Source organism: Pipra filicauda, unplaced genomic scaffold (assembly GCF_003945595.2).
Source record: "Pipra filicauda isolate LSUMZ 115617 unplaced genomic scaffold, ASM394559v2 scaffold4_size7858003_pilon, whole genome shotgun sequence".
Taxonomy (NCBI): domain Eukaryota; kingdom Metazoa; phylum Chordata; class Aves; order Passeriformes; family Pipridae; genus Pipra; species Pipra filicauda.
This window is the reverse complement of record NW_024104643.1, coordinates 7,713,329-7,739,241: the sequence shown is the minus strand read 5'-3', so window position 1 is coordinate 7,739,241 and position 25,913 is coordinate 7,713,329. Positions and strand designations below refer to the sequence as shown.

Below are 25,913 nucleotides of genomic sequence, written 5' to 3'. Positions count from 1 at the left end.
GACACAGCCAGCATGGGGTACTGGGGGTTCTGATAGCATCCCTCTCTACTCCTGTTGGATCCAGAAGGATGTAGGTGAGGAAGCTGAACACCTCTCTGCAGCATCTTCATCAATTGTCCTAGGGGGCAACCATGTACTCCCAAGACCTATAGTATTCATGTTACTTTTAAAAAGAGAAATGCTTTTAAAACAATTGCACCATGTCTAAGTTATACACAGCCAAGATCTCATACAGTATTAGGATTATTAGGTAGTAGCTGTGCTGCCTCCTGAATAAACACATGAACACAAGCCCATTGGTTTTCACAAGGGATGGCAAAGAAGGTTCAGTACAATTCCCTCTCTCAAGGGAGGACGCACAGACCACATCCATGGAAGCTGGTGACCACTGTAAAATGGAGCATGCAGGAGATCAGAAGTGCCACAGCTGAACTTATTCATACATTCTTCATTTGGCATCTTTAGGCAGATCCAAAATTGAGCGTTTCAACCAACACGTGGGTCCTGCTTCAGATCTCACATGGAACAGGTAATGCTCCAGAGGGAATAAAGACGATCAGTGTCATCTGTTTTCACTGTTCACTCTCTGGCCACAGGTTTCAATCATTGCACAGAGGTAGACACTGTTGTGAATGATGAACTCGTGTTTCCCCACGGGCCATTTTTCATGGCCAATAGAGCAACCAGATTTTTCAAGCACTAATAAATACATCTACACAATGATTCAGTAGGACACATCATTTCCATCTCATCTTTGAAGTACAGGGCTTGACTGTCTAGTCAGCTTGAAATACACAGACCTCCTGTTTTTTCAACGGAATTTGAAATTCTTCAGCAACTGGTATCTTCAAAATCCAGACCCTCTTGGCTTTAAATGCAGCCTGGAGGACTTGGACTACTCCAAAATCAGGTCTCAGAGTATCAAGCTGAGAAATACTAATGTAGCTCTGCATCTATTCTTTAGTGAGTAGTTTTTGAAAAGTAAATATTCTTTGGCTTGATAACATTACCTTAATGCCAATACCTTTCGTTAATCCTCTCTGGGGAACAGACAGTGCAAGCACTCAGCACTGTGCCAGGCCAGGGCTGTGATAAGCAGGAACATGCCATTTGGCCTCTCTGAACTTTATATCACTTGCATGTTTTGGCAGTGAATTTCTAATTCTCTCCTCTTTACAAGAATCCTAGAAGTTTGTGGGGGTGTTTGGTTTTGGGATTTGGTTTTGTTTGGTTGGTTATTTTATTTGTTTGTTTTACATGCTAGTTTAGTAATTAGACACATATTTTAGTACAATAAAAGGGAAAAATATTTTAGAAATTCCAGTTCCCTACTGCTTTTCTGCACTTCCCATCAGCTTATTAGGGAAACATCTCCCTGGATCCAAATGGTAATACAGAGCCTCAAGAGAGCTTACAAATGGAATCTAAATTGATGTTTAAAAGCCTTTTTTTTTTCCTAAATGGGAGAGGATAATGAGTTTTAATTCCTTGGAAGGCCAGCTACTGTAATAAAAAGATATTTTTCTATTACTAGCAAGTCGCCTGGTTTGGAGACTGATTTACTTATTTATGTATGTCCTGAGCAAAAAACATTTCATTAAGGCTGTGTTTTGTCATTCAATAAATTCTAAGGAGTGCTGCTGCAGAAAGTTGTACTTTGTAAACATTCATAAGGAAGGAGAGGCAGAACGGAATAAATATATGAGCTGAAGGGCAAAATCCGAACATTCCTACAAGCACCCCGGTATAAAGCAACTTTCACACGCTTAGAGCACTGAAACATCCACAGACTGCTTTAGGACCTACAAGGAGAACAGCAGCAGCTAGATCTTGCTGTCACTCTCAAGCCAAGAATAAAATTTTAGATCTCAATTCACAACTTGGGCTCTTTGCATGAGGGTTTGCATTTCTGTCCATGGCATGAGAAATTTTCCCAGTTTCAAGAACAGAAAAGATGACACTTCTGCCTCTTGCCACTTTCCTTGGAAGAGAACCTGGAATATCAAATAAATGAGGAAGAGAAGAAAAACCTGCTGTCCCTCTTAAGGAACAATGTGTTAAGGGACACTGGGATGTAGCTTGGTGGTTTGGACAGCTTCCAGCTTCTGCTGGGGCAGAGGAGAGCATGAAGAGCACTGTGAGGGAGACTGAAGCGCTTGATAACACATCAGCAGAAGCAGAAAAAAAGGGATAGACTTGAGGGAAGGATAACAACCTATGCTGGAGCACATAAACCCCAAGGCTGTCCCCCACTAAAACTCCCTCTTGACAAATACTGTCCATGAAAAGCATCAGAGTTTTGCATTCCTTTCCAGGTACGCTGCCAGTAAGAATGGGATGAGAGAAGTTTTGCTTTCTTGTCTCTGTGTTCCCAAAGGGCAATGCTGCAGCAATAGCTGAGCACAGGCAGAGACAACAGCAAAGCTGGAAGAGCCCGACCACAGAGGGATGATGTGACACCTCTCCCACCGGTGCTCATCACACAACAGTGTCTCATGGCCACGGTGCTGCCTGGTGAGGACCCTTTGTGCAGGGACAAGGGGGGCTGCCCAGTGCCATCCCCTTCCTTGCATCACCGAGGAGCTGCAGGGGAGCAAACCAAGACTAGAAGCCTCAGGAGTGAGATTTATTGCTCGGTTAACGACATCCTTCTCTTCCCAATGACCCCAGTGAAGTAAGGAAGGGCTGAGTGGCTTTATCTTTATTCAGTGCCGTGGTCCTTCTGGGACACTTGAACCTGATTGCATCATTTGCAGTGTCAGACTTGATAAGACGCTGATTGTGTTTCCGCGGTTTTCCGTGGCAGAGGGACTCCCCCGGCAGCCCGGACGGCTAATGGGAACTGACTGGCTCTCCAGTTTGCCAGAGCGGTTCCCTTCGGCTTCCTGCTGTAGCACATTAACACAACAAATTAACATTGTAATTGCCTTTTAACTATTTATCACTGTGGAAAAGGAGGAAAAAATAGAAAAAAAAGAATATTACAGGCAAAGACCCAAGAGATAGCTTAGGAAGGCAGGTCTGTGTCTGCACCTCCCTTCATTTTTATTTATAGCCAGCCATTAAGTTATGCTAATAATCAGCCAGCCACAGGGCATGGCAAATCCCTTGCTCAGGCATAGAAAAAGCACTGAGGTAAATATATTCAGCTTATCTAACTCATAGGACCAATGTGACTGCTACCAAAACCACGGGGATCTAATAGCAGCTCCAGCAGCTTTCACTGAGATCCATTCACACAGCAGAGCCATGGCACAGAGTACATACATTTGGCATATATATATATATATATATATATATATGCAAATCAAGCACAGGATAAATAAAACATGGAAATTCAAACAAAATGCCCAGCATCAACGATTTGGACTTAACCAATTATTCTGGCAAAGGCCAATTCACTACAGTTCATAAACTGATTCATTTTGGAGAAAACAGCCCTTTAATTCAAATAGCAGCATAATGCATCTGCCACCAATTTTTCCAGAGCAATTTCATCAAAAATAGCATTTATTGTAGCTCTCTTTTGCATGCAATTGGTTGTTCTGCCATTTCCATGTCTATGCAGCAGTTCCTAAAGGGGATTGCATCAGGTCCTCACATAACCTATATATTTAATCAGATTATCCAATTAAATAATACAGCCTTAAATGAAAAGTCTGCTATTCCCTTGAGCATTTCTTGGAATGCTTTCATTGCTTGTTCTTTTTCTTAAAATGTACTAGCAGGACTGTCTTCCACAGCTATTTTTGGGTATCCAGGCACTTGTAAAGCACCCATCACTAATTTCTAGATGCCAATACCTTGTTTTCCTCATTAAGTTACAGCAGTCAGAAATGTCACATCAACCTATAAAGTCATAGAGCACATAAAAATAATGATAGTGTCTTTATCTTTCCTGACTGAGCAAACACAGGATGAAAAAGGGATTGTGATGATGGAGGTTTTGTGGAGGAAGGAGGGGAATCCCAGAGGATGATGTGATTGCTGTCCCCCTCAGGGCTGCACTTTGTGCTGACCTGCACCCTTGGAAACGTGCCAGCACATACCTGCCAGAGTAGCAGGCTCAGAGGCTGGATTACCTCCGGGATTCCCTCTGACTTCCCCAGCAGCCATCACAATGAGATGCCCTGTGACTGATTCAGTTCCTGAGGTGACTCATCACAGTTCATCCCTGGCTGCCATGTCCCAGTGTGGGACTGCAGCAGCTCTAATGCTCCGGATTCCACATCCTTCCAAAGGAGGATATACTGGCATGGAACGACTTTTTATCAGCCCCGAGCAGAAAGTGCTGGAGTTTGCAAATCCCCAGGAGAATTTCACGTGTGGAAGGTCATTAAATGCTCTGCCACAGGGAACACTTCTTCCCACAACAAACCCTATGAGGACAGTAACATCCCTGGTTGTTTTCCCTCCCACTCACATCTTGGTAAGACATGTTGCCTTACTATTGGTTTACAGTTTAATCCAATGTCTGCATCTAATTTCTTTTAGCAATGATTAAATAGGTCGTGAAATACTATCAGAAGAGAAGCGGGGAGGTATTAGTGCACAGCAGTCTCAGAGGGGCGGTGGAAGTCATGCAGCGGTTCAGCACTTTGGTTAAGCGAACACAAACACCAAGTGTTATAACACCGTGTTTTCCCAAGGGAAAAATTGGGGAAAAGTGACAAATTCAATCTAGACTGATCACACCAAGCAGACTGGTTGATCGGACTCTGCTGGCTACTGCAGCATCAAGTTCCCTCTAAAAACCAGTCACAAACCTAGTCACAACCAGCTCACTCTGCTGCCAGAGCAGCAGCTCCACTCCAGTGCCCTGATGGGACTTCACCAGGAGGGTCTGATGGCCAGTGTTTTGTGCTCAGGGGTTTCTGACAGCCTAACTCTCCCAGAGTGCCCAAGCTTGGGCAGATTTGATGGTGCTGGTCAGAGCTCAAAATGCATTCTGTGTTCAGGTATCAGTTACATCACAACCGTATGAACAAAGCCATGAGCCTGTGCATGTCACTACTGAGTCAAACAAATGATTACCCAGACACAAATCATTCCCAGCCACTTTTTCTCCAATCCTGACACTAAAAGGTAATAAAATAAATTTTAAAAATGGTTAATTAATCTGTTCTATTTCTTTACTCCTCCCTACCATCACACACCCCAGTAAAGCAGGCATCAACCCCTGTACCAGCTCTAGGACATTCCCTGACTTCCCAACACTCCCATTCCTCCAGAGAGCAATTGGGTGGAAAGGGGCCTATTTTGCAGTCATTAAATTTTCATTTTATTTTTAACCAGATACACTGCCATTTGAAAAGCTCCCTGGTGAGCAAGGGATTGCCAGTCTGGGGAAGAGCGAGCACAGGCAGCGGGGGCCAGTGAGCATACAGAAGGTGTTGAACACAGCAGTTGCACGAGCAGCGGAGACGCGCAGCGGCACAGGGAGGGGTTGGCTCCTTGCCAGCCTGCTCTGTATTCTGAAAAACAGCAGAGCTAATAACCTCAATTACAGCCCAGCCTCTCTGGGGGCAGCTGATGGTGCCTTTGTTTATCTGAGTCCCGATGTGAAAGCAAAGATTGTTTTTTGTCTGAAGGGGCATGTGTTGTGCAGACACTGAAGAGATAAACAGTGAGTGTCGGGGAAAGAAAGGTCAAATAGTCACGGACTGGTTTGGGTTGGAAGGGACCTTTAAAGACCAGCCAGTTCCAACCCCCCTGCTGTGGGCAGGGACACCTTCCACTAGACCAGGTTGCTCCAAGTCCCATCCAACCTGGCCTTGAACCAAGCACAAGTCAAGTACACTTTCTTCCAGAATTCACCTTAGACACTGACACCTTTAATATGCCTTAAATTCTGGCTCCTTGGGGCTCCAAGGTATTTTAATTTAGCAACCAGAAAGTAGTAAGGCATCTGGAGGGTGACTATCCATGTTTCAGCCTTAGCTGAAACAGGGCTGGGCTTTCACCTCCACTCCACTCTCCACTGAGGCACTCAGCACCCAAATGAATCTGATGGCTTTTCAGAGAAGCCTGGAGCTATTCCATGACAGTATGCGGGGACTGACAACCAAAATATTTATTTTATTAGTATACTAGTTAGGCAGAGATTCTTAGAAGAAATAGGCAGGAAGAAAACAGACCCATGTCTGTTGAATATTTGAGAGAATACTCTCATAGAGAACATTCTTTGTGTCTGAAGAATATTTGAGACTGCAATATTACTGCACTTCTTGCAATTTTCCTCCTTGGTTACAAACCTAATCTACATTCAGAAAACCTGGAAGGACTGGGTAGAGAAACCACCACCTTCATCATGAGACCAGGGACCAGAAAATAGAGTGTGGCAGCACTTATGCTGAGTCAAGAAAATTACAGCATGTGATAGAGGCGAGCTCTGCCTACGTCTCCACGAAGAATTAAATACAATAGATTTCATAGAAATGACCGTCATTGTAAAATCTTTTATATTCAAGCACTGCTCCTGCTGATAAAATGAGCAATGCTTTTGCTCATGCATGGCTTCTGTCCGTGTGTCACAGGACACAGAGCCTGCAGGCTCAGTGACTCGGCTGAATCTGCCAGATGGTCCATACGGTTGGGCCCACACTGCAGCTGTAATGCAGTTTGCTGCACTGCAACTTCGTTTTCTTTATATATAAAAAGAGCCATATAAAGGCTTGTCAGGACCAGCAAAGTCTGCTTTTATTCAGTTACAGGTTCCCCCTCAGTCCAGCAGCACACCCAGAAGAGCTGCCACTTCAGGTGCTTGCAGCAATACACCTTCAGGTTACTTTTATATACATTTCAATTTAAATGAGGGTGAACTTATGTAATGGGAGTTAATTTTTCTCAATTCCCTTAGGAAGCAGAGGCAATCAGCCAGCACTCACAGCCATGTCACGAGTTGACTTTGTGCCCTGTGTACACACACAAGAAACACAAGCCTTGTTTATCTGCAGCAGCATAAATCTGAATCAGATATTGGATGCAGAGAAACAAAATGCTTCTTCCTGGTATAAGCCGAAAGTGCAATGCCAGCCATTTTTTGGCAGCCCAGAGTTGGATGAATTATGGATAATACGTTACCAGGAGGTGTTAGATCAAGTTTACACAGACTGATGAAAACACATCACTCCTCATAGCCAACAAGGATAGCAAGGATATGCTGTCAATATGTTTTGACAATGCAAAACCCAGGATCTAACAAGCAATGTAACAGCTCAGGTTAGATACCCCTGCCTCAGGCTAGGAGTCAAATCTCTCCTTGGCTAAGACAGCCAGACAATTTAACCTTTGCCTGATCTCACACATGACTGGCTCTTAAAAAATTACAGCAGAAGAATTGTGAAAGAGGGAGGGGGGAGTTATTGTATCTTTGACCTTGTTCACTCACATTAAATAACAAAACATGGGAGGGTCTGACACAGCCGGGCTGAACCTCTCCATTGACACATGCTGGCCTTCATTAACCACAAAGGCATGTTGGAAAATTCACATGAAGCAGTTGTACAAGACCCATAAAACACGATAGGTGTCGTTGCCTTGTCCGGTATGGAGCTGAACATCACTCCAGCCATGGGTCTCCAGCCACGCTGGACCAGTGCTCACCAGTAACCGGAGCTTTTACAGCCCATCACCATAGGCTGCACCTTCCAATCTCAAATCGGTTTTCCTCCTTTAAAGACAGTAAAAATCACACGATGCTGAGCTGGAGGTTTGCCTGGCATATATCATGTGATTTTTTTCAGTAAAATCACAGAAACAGCAAACGCAGGCTTAGGTTCATCAGCCAAATCCTCCCTAGATGCCTGAAGTCCCCAGGACCTCTAGTCCTCTTCTGTTTCTACACTCCTACAGAAACACTTGCTGTTACTGCCAGGTTTTGGCACAGTGGTGACAACTGTGATATTAATGTCCCAGGCAAAAGCAGCCACAGCAGCAAGAGAAATAGGAGTGGTGACAGGAATACTGAAAGAACAGCTGAATTTTTTGTGGCTTTTTAACGAAATAATCCAAGAAACTGCAAGGTCAGCTCCAGTTCAAGATACCTGTGTGGGTGATAGACCAAATCACAATTTGGCCTGTCCTCCTGCAGAAGATGTAGATCTCACTACAGCATCTTTCCTCTTGTCCTTTGCTGAGGAGCTGCAGTTTGTCACAGCAGCCCCTTGGCACCTGCAGAGGTGCTGACTGGGCTCTGCGGGGCACCCGCATCCCAGGTCACTAAAAAAGTACTTGGCACTAACAGGGAGAGTGACCCAGGGGTGACACCAAGCAGCCAACGACCAGCCTGCTGCTCCAGTGGAACAGCATTTGCAGCAGGTCCCCTAAAGCAAAGGGGATAGAAGAGCTACACCACCCAGCCCTGCAGTACAAACACTGGTGTTACTGGTGCCAGGGGGAGAGCTGACCTGAATGCTGACAACTAAGTGGATAATCACGTAACTCCAAATTCAAGTAGCTCTGTGCTTCACATTAAGGTTCAGCTAAATGTAGCAACTCAATAAGCATAATTAACTGTGCTCCAATTTTTAAGCTCAGTGAGATTGCAGACAGTAAAGTTTCCTCCCTCCGTCCAATAACACGAGAAGGGAAGAAAGAAGACCAAGCAGTGCAGATAGTGCTGATGTTTCGGGGAGATCTGTGGGCTGGAGGTTGATTAGCAGTCGTCAGTGTCCTTACTGTGAGAGGAGAGGAGTAGATAAGCAGGAAGCAGAACACTGCAGGCAGCTGATAACAGCAATTCCCAGATCAAGGCTGAGGGGGGGGTTGAGGATGCAGATCGGGAAAGACTTCCCAGAGAAAACAAGTTGTGATGCTGAATGGTTCTGAAGTTTGTGAAAAGTGCCTTGAGCCTACTAAATACAAACATGTCACTGAAATATTCTTCTCATCCTAGAGAACAGTTTTGTTTTAAACAGAAAGCAATACCTCCCAAATTCAAGCCCAGACACTTTTCAAATGTAATTAAGTTTGCCAAATAACTCCTCAGCCATCACTTAGAACCCCAACTACTTACAAATATGCAAATTTTTCTTGAAAACATCTTAAATCTTGCTCTGCCTACCAATGCATCACCTTTATCAATAAAGGGACATAGGTTTCATTAAAATAAACCAACAAAACCGAGTTTTGAAACAAAGCAGTCACTCATGAACTGTTTAGATGCTTATAAGGGAGTGTGGCTGACTGTAAGGACCTATACATCTTTGGTTTTTTAAGCCTCTTTAAACAAAAAAAAAAAGCTTTAGCGTGAAGTTTAAAAATGAAATTAAGCAATTTATTTGTAGCCTCATATCACCGTGCAGGGTGCAGAGTACTGCTAATAGTTTCCAGGTGACTGTGAAGGTCTCTATCACTTCTTGTGTTCAATTTCAAGGATGCTGTACATGTTATTTTATTACGGTTCATAAAATTTAACTAAATCCGAGGCACCAGCTCAGCACCATAGACTAGGAGAGACAGGGAACTCAGGATGGGGTTGGATCAACACCAGGGATGTAACTGCTCGCTTGCATCCAACAAGTTCATCTCCTGTTCACCAAAAGGAACAGGCACTACCAGCTCTGTAGTTCTGTAAAGGATTAGAAACCCTCAGTTGTTAAGGAAAATAAAGACAGAGAGTTTCCAAGCCTCAAGCAGGACCAGTCTCCCCAGCCAGCTGGTCAGTGGAGGGCTCTGCCTTTCAGACAGAACATCAAGCTCATTTCTGAGTAATAGCCCTATAATTTAGATATCAAGCCCAGGCCAATGAAGGCTCAGCAGCCACAATCACCACGTTTTTATCCATCCAACCTAGCGCAGAAACCCTACTGTAATCCCCTTTCCTAGCACATTATCTTTAATCACAGGCATAATAGAGATTCAATTTGAGCCCTCAGCTGCATTTTCTTCCTTGTTATTCACAGTGCTGTATTTTCATCAGCAATAAACAATTTCCCCCCATTTCATTTTGCATTTATCTGCCTCAAAGACAGCCTTTTAAGGTTTTGATAGCCCTGTGTGGAAGCTCCTGGCTAGTAATGAAGACAGAAACTCACGGGTTTTACCCAGAAAATTGAATTGCACAAAGCAACTGTTTAGAAAGCATCCACTTCCTTTGTTCTCCTTCAGATAACATCCTCAGAAATTTAGCAGTTATTTGCAGTCATTTGCCAGCACTGTTTTCATCCAAGAACCCAAATCCCACCATCGAGAGTTGCTCCAGCGTGGGCAGGGTCTGTTCAATCTGATGCTCTCAGAGTGGAGTGACCACCCAAATGCTTTATTACCAGAGGTCTGGGCTTCACCTCTTTGCTCTGGTACCTCCTCTAGTCCTTTCTGAACAAGCAGCCTCTTTAAGCAATACCAGTAGTCTGAACTGTTTAAAAAGAAAGTTGCCAAAACATGAAATTAATCTAGGCCGTGTAAATACACAGTTTCCCCTTAATTGAATCTTTAAACGCACCTGTGTCAATGCAGGCACCCAGCAATGTATCAGCTTGCAGGACTGAAAGGTCTATTCCCCCCTAGAGGCATCTGGGCTAACATTTCATAAATTACAATCATGTTTTCCTTTTCTGTTAATATTTTCATTCCAAAGGTCATTTACCACACACACACACTCTCACAAAGCAGAGGAAGGTGATGGAAGCTGCTTGATTCCTAGATACAGGAATCAGTCACTCTATTAATGATGCAAATCTACAGTCTTACTACAAAGATGTTTCTACCTGCAGCCAGTGCATTCACCCAGAAAAAGCTCCATTCCAGGAATTCACATGTGTATGAGCACCCAGGCTCTGGGAGCAGGTGCAAGACTCCTCTCTACACGTACCTTGGGCTACTAGAGATGTCAGACCATCATCAGGGCCTAGAGCAACCTAGTCTAGTGGAAGGTGTCCCCAGCCATGGCAGAAGGTTGAAACAAGATCTTTCAGGTCCTTTCCAACCCAAACCATTCTGTGATTCCTTCTGAAGCTCAATGCTTCAGTTGGGCACCCTCATCCCTCACTAAGTCAACCAGCCTTTGGTCACCAGCCTTGGACACGGAGCCAGCCTTGCTCAGGAAAGTCTCACAGGGGATCTCTCTTCTTCCCTGAGAGGCAAAAAGGATGAGGCTGCACAGCAGCTGTGGATCAGCACCAAAGAGGACCCCGAAGGTGACCCAAGTACTGAGCCCGCCCCAGCCTGAACTGGGGTCTCTGACAAGGACTGCTTGATCCCAGGAAACCAGACATTGCCTGAGCAGCATTTGGTTGCAGAGAATCCTGTTTATACACACAGATCTGAGAGCCTTCAGTGGTTAATGGTTAACACACTTTCTGAAATATCTAAGGAACATAATATTTTCTTTGGTTATTATCATATCAGCCTGACAAGGTTTCTGTGCCCCATCCGAGAGGGTGTCAGGAGCTTAATATTAATTAAATAGCAGATTTAAGGTTATTTCTCATAATCACAGCTGTGATCTGAATTATTGCTCAATGATATTCCACTTTTGTCTGCTTGCTGCTTTTGATTGATTATTTGCATTTGCTGGTTTATAACATCCATGTATTGCTTCGGACAGAGGCATCTTTTTTGATTCTAACTGCATTACATTCTCTGGTCAGATGATGGATTGGACTTTCTAGCATACCATAAACACCAGCCCATCCTTGCCAACATGATATGTATCTATATTCCATAATCACTCTTCAGCGTATTCTGTATTCAATCATCCTTATATTCATTTCTACTGATATTATTATTATTAGCCTTGGGGAACTTGTTTTATAGGCTATTTAGTTTGAATTAACCATATATGTCAGTCACTTCTTGTTTCTAGAAGAACACAGATGATAAATGGTAGGATTTATGCCTAGACTCTGCTTTGGACTAGTTCCCATCTTTACCTCTATCTAAGTATTATTACTCTTGGTAAAACAACTGCAGGATTCATTGTCAGAAACTTCCATGCACACATATCACAAGCTTGTTAGTGGATACATTAGGCACACTTGGAAATTGCTTTTTCTTTCTACTAACTTTCTGGTTTAATCAAATATGATCTCAAGAGAACAAGGTCTTTTGCCATTTTTCACCCATAGAGCTCACTGCCACCTCTCAAAAATAAATTCCTTGCTTGATCAAGATTTGATTATATTTCAACTACATTTTGTCTTTATTATATCTACATGTTGAGCCTTATTGAAATTTTAATTATTTTTTAGTTAAACACACTTGGTTATTCAGGAACAAGTGTTTGACCATCCTTTCACTCAGCTTTTACAAGATCAAATTGGCATGGTGTTGGTGGAAATAGATACACGTGCACAGTCAAGTGACCACATGTGCAAGTTGTGATGAAATATTCAAACACAGAATTAAATTTTCTCCCCGATTCCTCTTGATGCAGCTGTGTTAAATTTTGAGGCTTTATCCCTTCTCCAAAAGTTCCAAAGCAAAGCACACCTCAGATGACGTTTTGCTCAAATTGTTCCCCATCATCCCTCTACCTTTGCCTCCCACTAATGACTCATAGAGACATTTCTGGGGGCTTCTGGAGTAACTGGCATCCCTTGTGATGGGGAAACACACTATTGCCTGCTGCTCTACACCCCTTTAGAGCAGGACTGAGTCACCCTATTTTTGGCTTGAAGCCTGTAGATCCCTCTAACACTACTGAAGAAGGGCCAGGCTGCAGATGGACAGCACAAGGAATGTGACCATCTGCTCTGCCCCTGGTACTACACAAACTCAGTTACTTCTACTCCTGCAAGGGTTCTCTCCATGGGTTTTTTGATTTTTTTTGCTCAAGTTTCCAACTTATACGGGAAAATCACCACACTTACCCCCTTTCTGGAAGCATTTTCTGTAACGTGTCAGCCTTTGGCATGGTGGTGTCACATATTATGGGCCAGAGCTGTGCATTAGTCAGCCCCGGATCTCCCAAAATAGAAGTGAGCAGCCTGATGCACACAAGTGGATTATGAAACTATTTTGTCACATCTGCACTGGGAGATTAAAAGCTGTCAAAAGATTATCATAATGGAAATGGGTTATCTAGCAAGGTGAAGATTGGAAACAGCTGGGACACCACCACCAGAGCTGAACACTGTTAAAACTGGCAGATTATCTCCTTTCTCTATGATTTTACATACACTGACCAGAGATTAAGGCAGGGAAGCCTTGAATCAGGTAGGACTCTACTTTTCAGTCAGAAGTTTTCCTCAGCCTTCAGTATGCAGCAGTCAGGATATTTGAGAGGGAAAAAAATCAAAGAAATCATATACTTCCAAATCTAGACAGAAAGCAAAGCCTCTGTGAGCCAAAACATGAGCAGACAAGACAGATATAAGCAACCACAATCAAAGGCTTTGCCTGGAAATACTACTAACAATTTAGGTGATAATTCTTGCTCTCTACAATGCTGCAAGTAGCATATCTAAGCAAAATGAATCCCACACTCTGGCAGAATGGCTTTAAATCAAAGGAATAAAAACAGAAGCCAAGCAGCAGGCAGCAATGCACACTCCAGTCACCTGATGTAGCAGTGGGCATCCCTCCTCCGCACTGTGATGCACTCTGGGAAGTGCTGGGGACTCAGTCAGTGCCCCTGCAGCCAAATCCACCAAGGGATGACTCGGAAATGGTTTTGAGAGCAGAGATATCCTTGCGGAATTCTACCCACTTAATCCTTGCCAGTGTAAGCACATTTATTATGATAACTTTAAAAAATAAAATCCTTTAACCACCAGAGAAGGGATCTGTGTTCCCATGTGTTGCATCTGCATCCTGCTGCAGGTGTTCACACTTGCTTATGCCCATGGCCAAAGTGGTGTGTGGGCAATGAGCAGGAGCAGGGGAGAGGATGTGAGCTCAGGATCTATTACATTTCTGTCTCATTACCCTGCCAGCTGCAGCACTCTCGCGGTAGGGATACTTGCCCAGAGTCCTGATTCATTGGGTCAGAGAGATCGTGGGCTTCAGGACATGGGGGAGGAAAAAGGCAAGGGTGAAGATATTTTTATGCCTGACCTTTCCTAGAAGGTCAGGAGTTGGGGTTTGTTTCTTACCACAATGCTGCAGCAGTGAGAGAGAGCTCCATGCTGGAGCAGGCTCCTGGCAAGATCTGTGGCCCCATGGAGAGAAGAGCCCATGCAGGAGCAGTTTTACTGGCAGGACTCGTGACCCCACAGGGGACCCATACTGGAGCAGCCTGTACCTGAAGGACTGCACCCCATGGAAGGGCCCCACACTGGAGCAGTTCATGAAGAACTGCAGCCCAGGGGAAGGGCCCATCTTGGAGAAATTTGTGGAGGACAGTCCCTCGTGGGAGGAATGCTGTACTGGAGCAGGGGAGGAGTGTGAGGAGTCGTACCCCTGAAGAGGAAGGAGCAGCGGAGACAGTGTGTTTTCAACTGACCACATTTCCTGTACCACTCGGGGGAGGAGGGAGAGAATTTGGGAGTAGAGTTGAGCCTGGGAAGAAGGGAGAGGTTAGCGGAAGGTATTTTTAGGATTTTTTTGTATCTCTCATTACCCTACTGTAACTTCATTGGTAATAAATTAAACTAATTCCCCTGAGTCAAGCCTGTTTTGCCCTCAACTGTAACTGGCGAGTGATGTCTCCCTGCTCTTATCTCAATCCATGAGCCTTTCACCATGTTTTTTCTCCCCTGTCCAGTTGAAGAGGGGAGTGATGGAGTGGCTTCGGTGGGCACCTGGCATCCAGCCAAAATTAGCCCACTACAGCTTATCCACAAACCTCTGGAGACAATGTCACCCACAGCTCCAGTGTCACCCCAACCACCATCGAAGCCCTTGTCTCAAATAAACTCTGCAGGTAAGTTCACCAACAGTCAAAAGACCCAAGATTTTGGTCAGCTCTTCCTGACAAGCTGGAGAAGGGGAAGGTCAGTATGGGAAGCCTGTTCAGAAACAGCTAATCTACCCAGGTCCTGCAGCCTGCACTTGTGAGATTTATTTAAAGTACCCAGATACATAAAACATTTCATTAATTCCTGGGGGTTCACAGTGTGAACTTCTAATAAGTGTGCACTCAGGAATACTATGGAAAAAGTTAGGACACTTACATAAACATTCCTGCTGGGCACCTGATTTATAAATGTGCTGTTTAATCAAAATAAAAGCAGAGGCAGCTCAGCTCCCTGACTAGCCAGAGCCCAACCTCCAGCTGGGTGGGAATGGCAGGGACAACCTTCCTGCTCAATTACTCACAGAAGTTATCCAACAGATATGTCTGTTGAGTTAGATAACACTTTAATCAAGCTCAGTATGTTGATTATCAAAGGAAAATCCATCACACTCCACAGAGAGAAGGGGATGTCTTTCTACTAGGAGTAATTTGAGAGGAACTTTGACCAATAGAAGCCAATGTCCCAGTCCCTGTATATTAACAACAAACTGGCTATTCCACTTTTTTGAAGCTTATTTACATTTTAAATCTGCTGCCCTGAACATGGGGAATGCAGAAGAGAAGCCCTTCCTGAGCTGGAGAGCCCAGCAGAGCAGGACACAAAGAGAGCAACTCAGCTTGGTTCTTCAGCATTTCCCATGTTTCAAATGGAGATAATGAAACTTAAATGCACCAAAATCTCTGCCTGAATATCCACAGAGGGAAACAGGAGATGAGTGAATGTTGTTACACATTCCAGTTGACCTGCTCAATGTCCCACGTGGTTTGTAAAAGGTGTTTTCAACAAATACTATTAACTTACTTTGTTTCCTACAAGGTACTGATTTCCAATATTTTTAACAAGTCCTTTGAAACACTCTATAATGTTTATATTTACTGCTTCAGTAGATCTGAGGTCTCAGGTGCAAAAGCCTGCCTAGGGCTACATGTCTCTTTCCACCACGAACTCGATTAAAGGAAAAATCCAGACTGAGATGTAGAAGAAAAATTTTACTGTTACAAGAAAACTATTTGGATGAGAGAGGAGCAGAAATTTCAACCTTTTCCCATACATATCTCCAAATTTTTACTTGCTGCCAATAGTTCAGCAGGGAAACATTGACTACTGAAGATTCATTTTTCAAATGAGCCTTTAATTTAGTGGCTCTAGGAGCTACTCTATTCCCTGTGCTCCCGACTGAACGCGCCTGTGTCCTTTCCTTCGAGATGAGCTCCTTTGTACGCAAAATCTGCCACCCTGCCTTATTTATTATTGACTCATCACAGTTTGGAAACATAGTTTAAAATAAATGAATGCCATGGCCATGAGGTTATTAAACTGCCTGGCATTGAGGAAATTGCTTTTCATAAACATCCTGAGCCCTCATGGTTTTTTTCTTTAAGTGTTTAATATACTGAGAATCCAAGTTAGTAGTCTGAAAACTGAATTGCTAATAAGAAGGAAAGATGTATTATTGTTCAATATTGAAAGGCTGAAGTCAGAGGACAGAGCAGAGAAAGGAGTTCTCAATGCACAAATAATATTCTCTGTACCTGCTGTCACTTGATGCATAAGCTGATTAGTGATAGAAAGTGCCTCCACATTCTCAGTAGGTGAGGCCACATAGAAGATGTTCATTCCAGCTCTCCTCCATCATGGATCCTGGCAATACAGATATTAACAGGTGAACAAAGAATTAACTGGTGATTTCCACTTTAGTGTACAGAGCCATAGAAGCACAATCAAAGTGTTGTAGGCACTAAATCCCTATTAATATCTTCCCTCGGTAGCACTGGGCCCTGCCCTGTGTGTACTAGCACTATCCTAGGCACTCAGAGAGGAGCGTACAAGGGTAGGAGCAACTTATTTTGGAAAGTCAGATACATTATCCAGATAAATGGCACATGGAGAATGTGCCTCCCTTTAGCTAGTCATCAAATCCATACAGATACATTTAGGGATGCCCTCATGTGTCAGTATCTCAGTTCCTCTTTCAGGGCAGATTACCTCTACTCTATTGCTCTTACTATATAATATACACCAAAGCTGAAGTTTGAAAAAGCTTTGTTTCACACCTTCTGTGTGTGAAACAGCCAGAGCTGCAGCAGGACAGGGAGACCACAGAATGCCCTGTCCTACCTGCACACTTGATAATCCCACTCCTCAGTGCTGGAACTTGTTTCTTACTTGTGCCGTGTAATCATGGTTCCCTTCAAAACAGGCCTGGGCAGCCTCTGTTTGCCTCAATCTCAACATCTCAGATTCCAGGCAAAAAGTAGATTGATCAATCTATTTCCTATCCGTACATCCAGTACTCCTCAACAGCCTCACAGGTACTGCAGGTTTGAAGGGGGTCTGAAGCCTGACCAGTTCTCCAGCCTGACATGGCAATGCAGCAGCAGAACCAACCACCTTCTACACTTTACTCTCTAAACAGGGCTTGGAGGAAAGAGGGACAATGGTCACCCTCCTCACCTGTAATAACCAACATGGTACCAAGGGAGGTACTTGGAGATGCTTTCACATCAGGTCTTACAAGAACAATGAAATTTCCAGTCCTCATCCCATTTAGAGCCCCAGCAAGACAAAGGGATGGAAAACAGCAGCTGAAACCACAAACAAAACCTAGATTGTCTCAGGTCCATTTGCCTCATGAGTTTGCACCCACACAATGCTAAAACAAGGCCAGCACCGCTTGCCGTCTCTTGAACAGATGTAAAACCTGAGCAAATCGTTCATCAGTAATGAATTTCTGTTTAAAATGCCTCTAAATTGAAGAAAATGAGTATTTCTCTTTCCGGCAGAGAAGCGGCACCGTGCCTCAATCGGGGTTGCTACGCAACCGCCTCCTGCACATGGCTGATAACACTCCCGGCATTATTTCCTCGCCTGACTACTCCGTCAGAACAAAGCCCAGCTAATGAAGCTTTGAAATGCTTTTGGCTTTGCCTTTGACGGCTCAACACGGGTTTTCCTTGCATGTATGTGACAGTTACAGCAGGGACTCACTGTCCCTCCCAGCCAGGCACTCTCCGGAGCTGGATGGAGGAGATGCCCAATGGAGAGTGATGGGCAGCAGGGGAAAAGAGCAGCCAAACACCCAACAGACATAACCAGCGTCCAAAATGGAGGGCAGCCACACCTGCCACGGCACGAGGTGGCAATGATGAATCCCTCTGAAACACTGAGCCGTCAGCATTACAGATCAAGCCAGACATTCTCCAGTTTCAATTTATCCCTCTGCCCTAAGGCCCTTATCACACTGAGGCTGCTGCTCATGGGTTTGGCTATAGTGAGGATAAACCTCCCCTAGCATATGCAACACCTTTTTTTACCAATATGTTGGAATAAATTTGACTGTGATTTTCTTACACAGTGTGTGTAAGCAAAACCCTCCTTCTGCTAGATGAGTTGGTGTAGCAAGAACCATTGCTGGCAAGGAGAACTAGCTTCCACCACAGACATCTTCATCCTCCTGAAGGAGCAGCCAGCTGAGGCTGAAGCAGTCCCATTTTGTAGTGCCACATCCATACAACTTTTGAACGCTTCCAGGGATGACGATTCCACCACTTCCCTGGGCAGCCCATTCCAATGCCTGACCATCCTTTCAGCGAAGAATTTTTTCCTAATCTCTAATTTAAAATTCCCCTAGCACAACTTGAGGCTATTTCCTCTCGTTTTGTCACCTGTTACCCGGGAGAAGAGCCCGATCCCCATCTGGCTCCACCCTCCTGTCCAGGAATTGTAGAGAGTGAGATAGTCCCCCCTGAGCCTCCTTTTCTCCAAGCTGAGCCCTACAGCAACCCCAGCCACTCCTCTTCAGACTTATGCTCCAGACCCTTTCCTAGCTGTAGCAGATCTACCCTTTACCAGTTCATTTCACAGAAGGGCTGAACACAGTGAAACAGGGAGCATTTCCTTGGCCCTCTGATATCTCATCTACTTAATGGGATCACCCTAAATACATGTGTGGATGTGACACAATCTCGGTGTGACCAGGCAGAAAGGATAGGCTGACTACACAGGCACTGTGAGCTTGCCAGAGTGCACAGACAAAATAACAAGCAACAATAAACAAAATGACAAGCAACCCACACAGGTACAGAAGCTCCAACAGGAATGAACTCCTGTAGCTGAATGTTTTCTAGACAGCACGTGGCTCCAATTACCTGGAAGAAGAGCTGGGGACAAGTTTTTCTCACACCAGCAGGGTGGAAGGATTGGCTGGGGCTAAAAGCACAGATGCCCTTGGACAGCAAGACGGTATCTGGGCAGTCAGAGCAGGCAACAGACAACCTGAGGGATTAATCTTGCTCTCAAAGACATACATTCTGCAAACAACTCAGTAAGAGTCACAAGGAAGGGCACCACCCAGAGAATCCAACCCAGCCCTGATCGAGGTGTAGATTATAGCAAATCAACCCACCTGGCTGCTCGCCTGCCAGGACTCTGCCTCGCTGGGCTGAGCTGAAGAAAGCCCAGCATGGGCGCTTTTTGCTGGAGACAAAATTATCTAACAAGAGACAATTATGTGACATTACCATTAAAAGCAGTGTGTGACAAAAAAAGCTTTAAGCCTCTGTATCCTGAGATCTGCAAACCCCTTTCTCCACCTTTGTGCTAAAAGGGCCTCATTTAGTCCATTTGCTCTGTCCCAGTCAGGCAAAGCGAAAGTAAGGTTGATCGATTTGTTAATTACAGTAATTTTATCTTAAATAGAGACAGCTGAGTGTTCATCAAGTCACAACTTCGCCTATTACAGAGAGACCTACCTCCTGCTCAGTAATTAGGGATAATAAGTGGCTCATAAATGCAACCCACAACAACATGCTCTGAGAGCATGGCTCAGAATCAGGAGGGCTATTAGGGAACCCCAAGGTCTATTTCTCCTTTTGAAGAAAACAATGTAAAAATCTTTAATTGTCTCTCTTGAAACCCTGAGACAGTTTTGCCATTTTGTTATAAATAAAAGGCAATTATTCCACTTTGTGATTGCTCTTGTGCCCAGAGAAGGCTTAACTAGAGTCACCAGTGCAAATGAGAGTGACTTTCTCTTCCTGCATTGACTGGGCACATACAAAAAGCTGAGGTAGGAAGTAAGACCAGTGAGTTATGTATAATCACACTCCTCAGACTTTTAAGACTCTAAGTAAGGCTCAAAAGATTCAGTTTGAACACAAGTCACAAGCAGTCCATGCTCAGCTTGAATCATCCATCCACACACATGGCCTAACTTGAAATGTGTTCGTTACCGAAGGCTCACCTCACCCTCCTGTCACAGAAAGGGCAGGCTGGCAAAAGCTGAGGGCAAAGGAAACCAGCTTTGGTCGTCATCCTGCACAGAATGGGGAATCTCTGAGGCAAGTTTCTACTGCAGCCTGCCAAGAGCAAGGTTTGAGGTGAGCAAGGAGAGAACATCAGAGCTCACGTGCATCTGTATGTCTTCCAAATCCTGCAAAACAACAAACAAAATGACAAGCAACCCACACAGGTACACCCACATCCTCCATTTCTGTTTGGCTTCTTGCTTTTTTCCACCTTTATCCCCTAGGTAATTACTCCTGCAACTTCACCAGCCAGAAAAGTACAGACAGCCAAGAGGGTCAGAGAGATGAAAACCACACCACTTCAAGGACTACAGAGAAAAGGAATTCCTTCCTCCACCCACATTCTTTGGGGCCAATCCTTGGACAGAACTAGATAACAGAGCACAGTGTGGAAGGAAAGGCTTCAACACCTTGAGCTCAGTTGATCCTGCCAGGTCCAGGTGCTGGGGAAAAGGACCTTGGTAGGTGAGGTCGCCTACCTTCCCCAGGACAGTGAAGAATGGGGAGGGACAACCAAGGGTGTTTGTCACCACCAGCAATGAAAAAAAAACATAAAACTTGAGATCGGGTGTAGTAGAGGAGGCTGGGGGTGACTATGGGGGCTGATCCTGCTCTGGCCGTTTCCCAGATGGTAAGTCAGTGCAGCTGCACATTTTCTTTTCCAGTAACTTAAAATACTGAACTGCGGCCTCTATTTTCCCCTGAAGCTGAAGACATATATGCAGCCCCCATGTGCAGTCAAGACCAAACAGCATTTGGAGAGAACTTTAAAGTTTCATTCTCTTAGCATGCAAAACAACAGATGTCATTTATCTCATTTTCAGCACTGGGGAGTGCACAAGGATAAAGAAATAGATTTAATCAAATGCAGTTGTATTTCATTTACAACAATACTTGCTGCCACTTACTTTGCTCCAGGAAGTGCATTTAGTTGTTTTCCTGTGGCATTTCCCTGCAGGAGCTGAAGCTTCACTTGTTCCTGTGAAGATCCTGTATTTCTGCAAATACCTTTTCCTGATGCAAATTACCCTTTTTTTTTAATTAACGCGTGGTATTTCAGTTCCACTTAATCCACAACTATGTTTAACCAGCATTTGCAAGACTGTTTTATATTCTGTCCTGTTATCTCAGCACAGCATAAAGTTGCATTCAAGTTGCCTGCAGAATAAATACTGGGCTTTTATTGTGAGCAAGGGAGAGCTGTGTAATGATCAATCACAAAAGCCCTTGGGGATGGGAGAGATCAGCACTTTGATAGTGCTGAAGATGAATGGGTGAAATGAGTTTGATAAGCTGGTCTTTTCCTCAGATAATTGCTCTGGAAGCTTTCTAAAGCCACTTGGATCCTCTTTCCCTTTTGTTTCTGGGTAGGATAGCAATTCCTGTTTTTCCAGCAGCACTACTGGACGGGCTGCTGCTGTTACTGTTTTTAAACGAATCACAGTGGATTTATGCCACATTTTATCACTGACTATTGAACACTAAAGTATTAGTCACGATTTAACAAAATATTCAGACTGGATTCCTATTATTCCTCGCCAATTTGGCTAGTCCAGCACCCATGTCACTGAGCACAGCTCAGCTGAGAAAGACTGAGGGAGTGGGAAAGGGACTTCTCATCCTTCCTCAAGCTTAAATCTTTAACAGCAGCTCAGAAGTCATTAATCCTTGGTGCTCACCTTCAGCTCCCATCAACCTTTCTCTGGACTTTTTATACCCATCACCATCCTCCTTTTTCTCCTCCTGGATCATTCTTTTGCAGCAATCCCACAGGATCATCCAAAGAGGAACTTCTCCTGAAGCTTTAACACAAAATTCTTGCCCAGATCACTTAGACCCCAGGTACATCCCTCTTCAGGCCCAAGGCAAATAATGCTAGCATTCATAGACATACTAACTTATTCTCAGCCACTAATGAAAATGGAGCCAAGAGATTTCACTGTATTTTTATTGTTTCACTGAATAAAATGGAATTTAAATACAGAATTAAAAATTTGTAAAAAACGTTATTAAAAGCCAGCATTCAAAAGTGGGTTGCACATCAGTGACCAAAAAATTTGCATTTGCTTTTTGATACAAAGACAGGTCAGAAAAATAAAAAAAGCACATCCATCATCTGAAAAGACCTGATTTTTTTTTTTTTTACATTTCCTTTCATGTTTGAGACCTGATATTTGTCTCTTAAGAATCTCCCACGAACCTTGGTTTTCACAGCACTGATTCACATTGTTTGGTTTTCAAAAAACCCCAATCATTTGTAGTTTACAGTAGCAGTGATGTAGTGACCCCTCAATACATACTGACAGTATGTTTAATAAACCAGCATATGAGGGGTGGAAAAAAAATGCAGCATTATGTGATTTGCAGGGGTGCAATTTAGCCTGCAAAACATCTCTGTGCTCACACCCATGCCTTTATGAGTTGGGTATTTCTCGGGTTATCACATTTCTGGCATTCGCTCTTTGCCAACTCCATCACTGCAACAAAGAATTCTACAAGTGATGAGTGAATAGGTACCATTGATTTTTAATGCCCCATTTTAAAGCAGCTTGATCTTTCAAGGCACAAATTCCTCATCCTCAAGGAAAACAATCAGGCTCTTTTAGGCACAATTTAAACCCTAGAAAAGAGGCACCTCCCTCAAGAATTCTTGACGTCGGGGATCTCGGTCAGGGTTGGGAGGTGGGTTTTTTGCAAGTTTATATTATCGTTTCTTAAGAAGACAACTATGAAGATGGTCCAACCAGTCAATGCATCTGCATCATCTCAACCAAAAAATACTAGAAAGACTCTCTAATATATGCATAATTTTAAGATATCACCGCCACTCACATACTGTTCATAACAGGCTGGAAAGAATATGGAGTATGGCTCACCTGTTCTTCTAGGATCTTAACCACCACAAGAATTTAACCACACAGACAGAGAGTGAAGTGCCCTTACAACAGAAACTAGGAGTTTGAGATAAAGAGTAAGGAAAGCTACACATCAGCCTCGGGGGAAAAAAAGGAGAGGGGGGAAAATTCAGATTGCAATGGAAAGCAATTCATTTAACAAGAAAAATAATACTGGAGATTGTCACTAGTGCACCTAGAATTTGGCAAATGAAATACTTTGAGCATACACTTGCAGGGCAGCCCTGCCTCTGCCACAGGAATAAATATCCAACAGTGTTTAATAACGGTACATAAAAAGAGACATCCGGATTTCTGGATACAATGCATGTTCCATCCTCTGTAACTGCACAGTGGGTTCCCTCACATAAGGTATTTCAGTAACATCACAAAGGAATACAATTCTTCTGCGCTCCTCCTCCAGGAGTAGAGTCCTCTTTAGTTGGGGTTGGATGATGAGGATGCAGCAGCAATGTGAGGTGCAAGTGTTTTGCTCTACCCTCATTCTCCACCCACAGCGACCACATTGTGCTGTGAGGGACGGAAATGTGCAGCTGGAGCAATGAAGGCTCAGTTCAGTACCCACTGTGTGAGACCAGGCACAGGCATAGATAGACCTCTCAGTTCAGCCACTTCACATCTCAGGGGAGGCTTGGTTTGTTTTGGACAGACATGTTCACACAGAATCCTCCACAAAGATGTTCAGTTTATGTGGCCAGGTCAGATTACTATCCTCAAATTAACTTCAGAATATTTCCTGTTTTCTGTCGACATATAGGTTGTCCAGCAAAATAAATGCATGTTTTACCCTCATCAATGGCAGCCTGTAGATTCGGTTTTGCATTACCAGCAGAGCTGTATGGGACACACATCTCTCTTGTCACACTGCACATCTGAAAGGTTGCTGTCCATTTTTTGCAAGGAAAGTTATGTTCTTGTGTTGCGTATGTATTTATCTGCAGTCATTAAATACAGGATGTTGGTATCACATTCCACCTGGCCTTTTTGCAAACACCCTTCTTCATTCTTCAAAGAACATAACAGTGTCTCTTAGTGAAACCTATGGTCTCAACTTCTGGTGATGTGCACCAGGCAATCATGGACCTTACCAAGGGGATATCCTTAATACCACTGCAGCAATTTGACTGTCTCTCCTCCAAATGGTGCATACGACCAAAAAAAATACATAGGAACTGCTGCTTGTTTCCAACACCTCTGTTAGCAGGTAGGCTCACGTACTCTCACTGCCAGCTGCCATGGAAGCAGTAAATAAAGTTGTTTTTACCTCCAAAGTCACAAGCACTGTCCAGTCTGTGACTACACCAGAAATGTCTCTATTTCCATAACTTCCAAAAACTTCAACCAAATGCTTTGTTTTTCTCATCTTTTCCTTAGAACATCCGAGGATAAGATGGGTTTTGCTTAATTATCCACTCAGCATGGGGGTTGATGTGGTACAAGTCCAAGAGGTAAGTGTCTGGGTCCAGGCAATGTTCACCTATTAAAACAAAAAATTCAGGAAAAAACCCCACTTTTTTTTATATCCTTAGTTCTGTAGTTGTTAGGTTTTGGGTTTTGTTTGGTTTTCCCTCACCTAAAAATCAGTACTTGTTAACATTAATTTCAATATTACGCCATTCAGAAGTGTTTTCACAAATCCGGGGTAATGCTTCAAAATGAAAGAGGGTAGATGTACATTAGATATTAAGAAGAAATTCTTCACTCTGAGGGTGGTGAAGCACCAGCACAGCTTGCCCGGAGAAGTTTAACTCCTTTCTGAAACAAGTTAAGCGTAAAAATTGGGTAACAGAGTCCTTATTTTCAGTTGCCTTTTGTACTTACCAATATTACCTCCCACTTCATACAGAAATAAGTTTGTGCACTCTGTTGAGTTGTTACTGCAGAAAGAAAAACACACTGAAGTTAAATCTTTGCAAAGACAGGTTAGGTTGCTCAGTACTGTTTATTGCAAAAGAATTGTTTGTGGTTCTGAGGCCAGCAATGGTCAAGGAAGCTACAGGCCATGGTACAGAGACCTTGCTGATCCTCCTGAACAGGTGTTGAGAAGGACATCCAAAACTGGAAAAAACCCCCACCAAGGCAGTTATTCCTCACTGGCAGCAAGCAGCACACTGTATGCAAACACTAACTTTTCAGTTGGAAAACAATAGGCATAAATATCAAAGTTCACTGTCAGCATTCCTCAAAAACTGATGGACTACTCCAGAGAAGCTCACTTGCAGGAAGACTTTGGCAGCTGTGAGATACCAGCTGACTCGTAATCAGCCAACTTCCCCTCCATCCTCCTTGTCTAGACACCTTGTGTGACACAGTCAGGAGATGCACTGCTGCATTACCTACTAAATACAGTCTGCAGGAATGGTGACAGAGTGGGGCAGGAACTCTTCTGTTCATTTTTTGGGTTACTTCAGCAATTTACCACTGGAGCATAGGAGGGAATTGCGGAGTTCATTTTAGGAAATCCCTACATTGACATATTCATGTTGAGATTACTACTCCAGGCAGGTAATTTGCACAGGTGATGTTTTTTCCAGGTGAGTTAGAGAGGATTCGCTTTGCAGGATCAATGTTATTCCAATTTTCCTTCCTTTCTCCACCTACTTTTCCAGTAAGGTTGCTGGAGTTCACTTGCTGTCCAGCAGCCCAGAGGGGATGGGACCACTGACCTCTTGACAGCCTAAGCACAAAATGGAATCACTCAGCTGAACTAACACTTGACTTCCCCATCCAACACACTATTTCCACTGCTGAGAATAGAGAAGCAGAGAACAGTCTCCTCATGATTCACTGTG

The 25,913-nt window shown here is 43.8% G+C and overlaps 1 protein-coding gene across 2 annotated transcripts in view; it reads right to left on the bottom strand.

Annotated features, from left to right (window-relative positions):
• Positions 1-22,137: 22,137 nt before the first annotated feature.
• Positions 22,138-25,913, bottom strand: part of ARHGAP40 (Rho GTPase activating protein 40) — a 38,074-nt gene continuing 34,298 nt past the window's right edge. For both annotated transcript variants that reach the window (XM_039386761.1, XM_027711626.2), the window contains exons 14-15: positions 24,943-24,998; positions 22,138-24,598 (exon numbers count right to left, since the gene is read on the bottom strand). In XM_039386761.1, the coding sequence (XP_039242695.1) occupies positions 24,492-24,598; positions 24,943-24,998 (163 nt within the window). In that variant the 3' untranslated portion in view covers positions 22,138-24,491. The remainder of the gene's footprint in view (positions 24,599-24,942; positions 24,999-25,913) is intronic.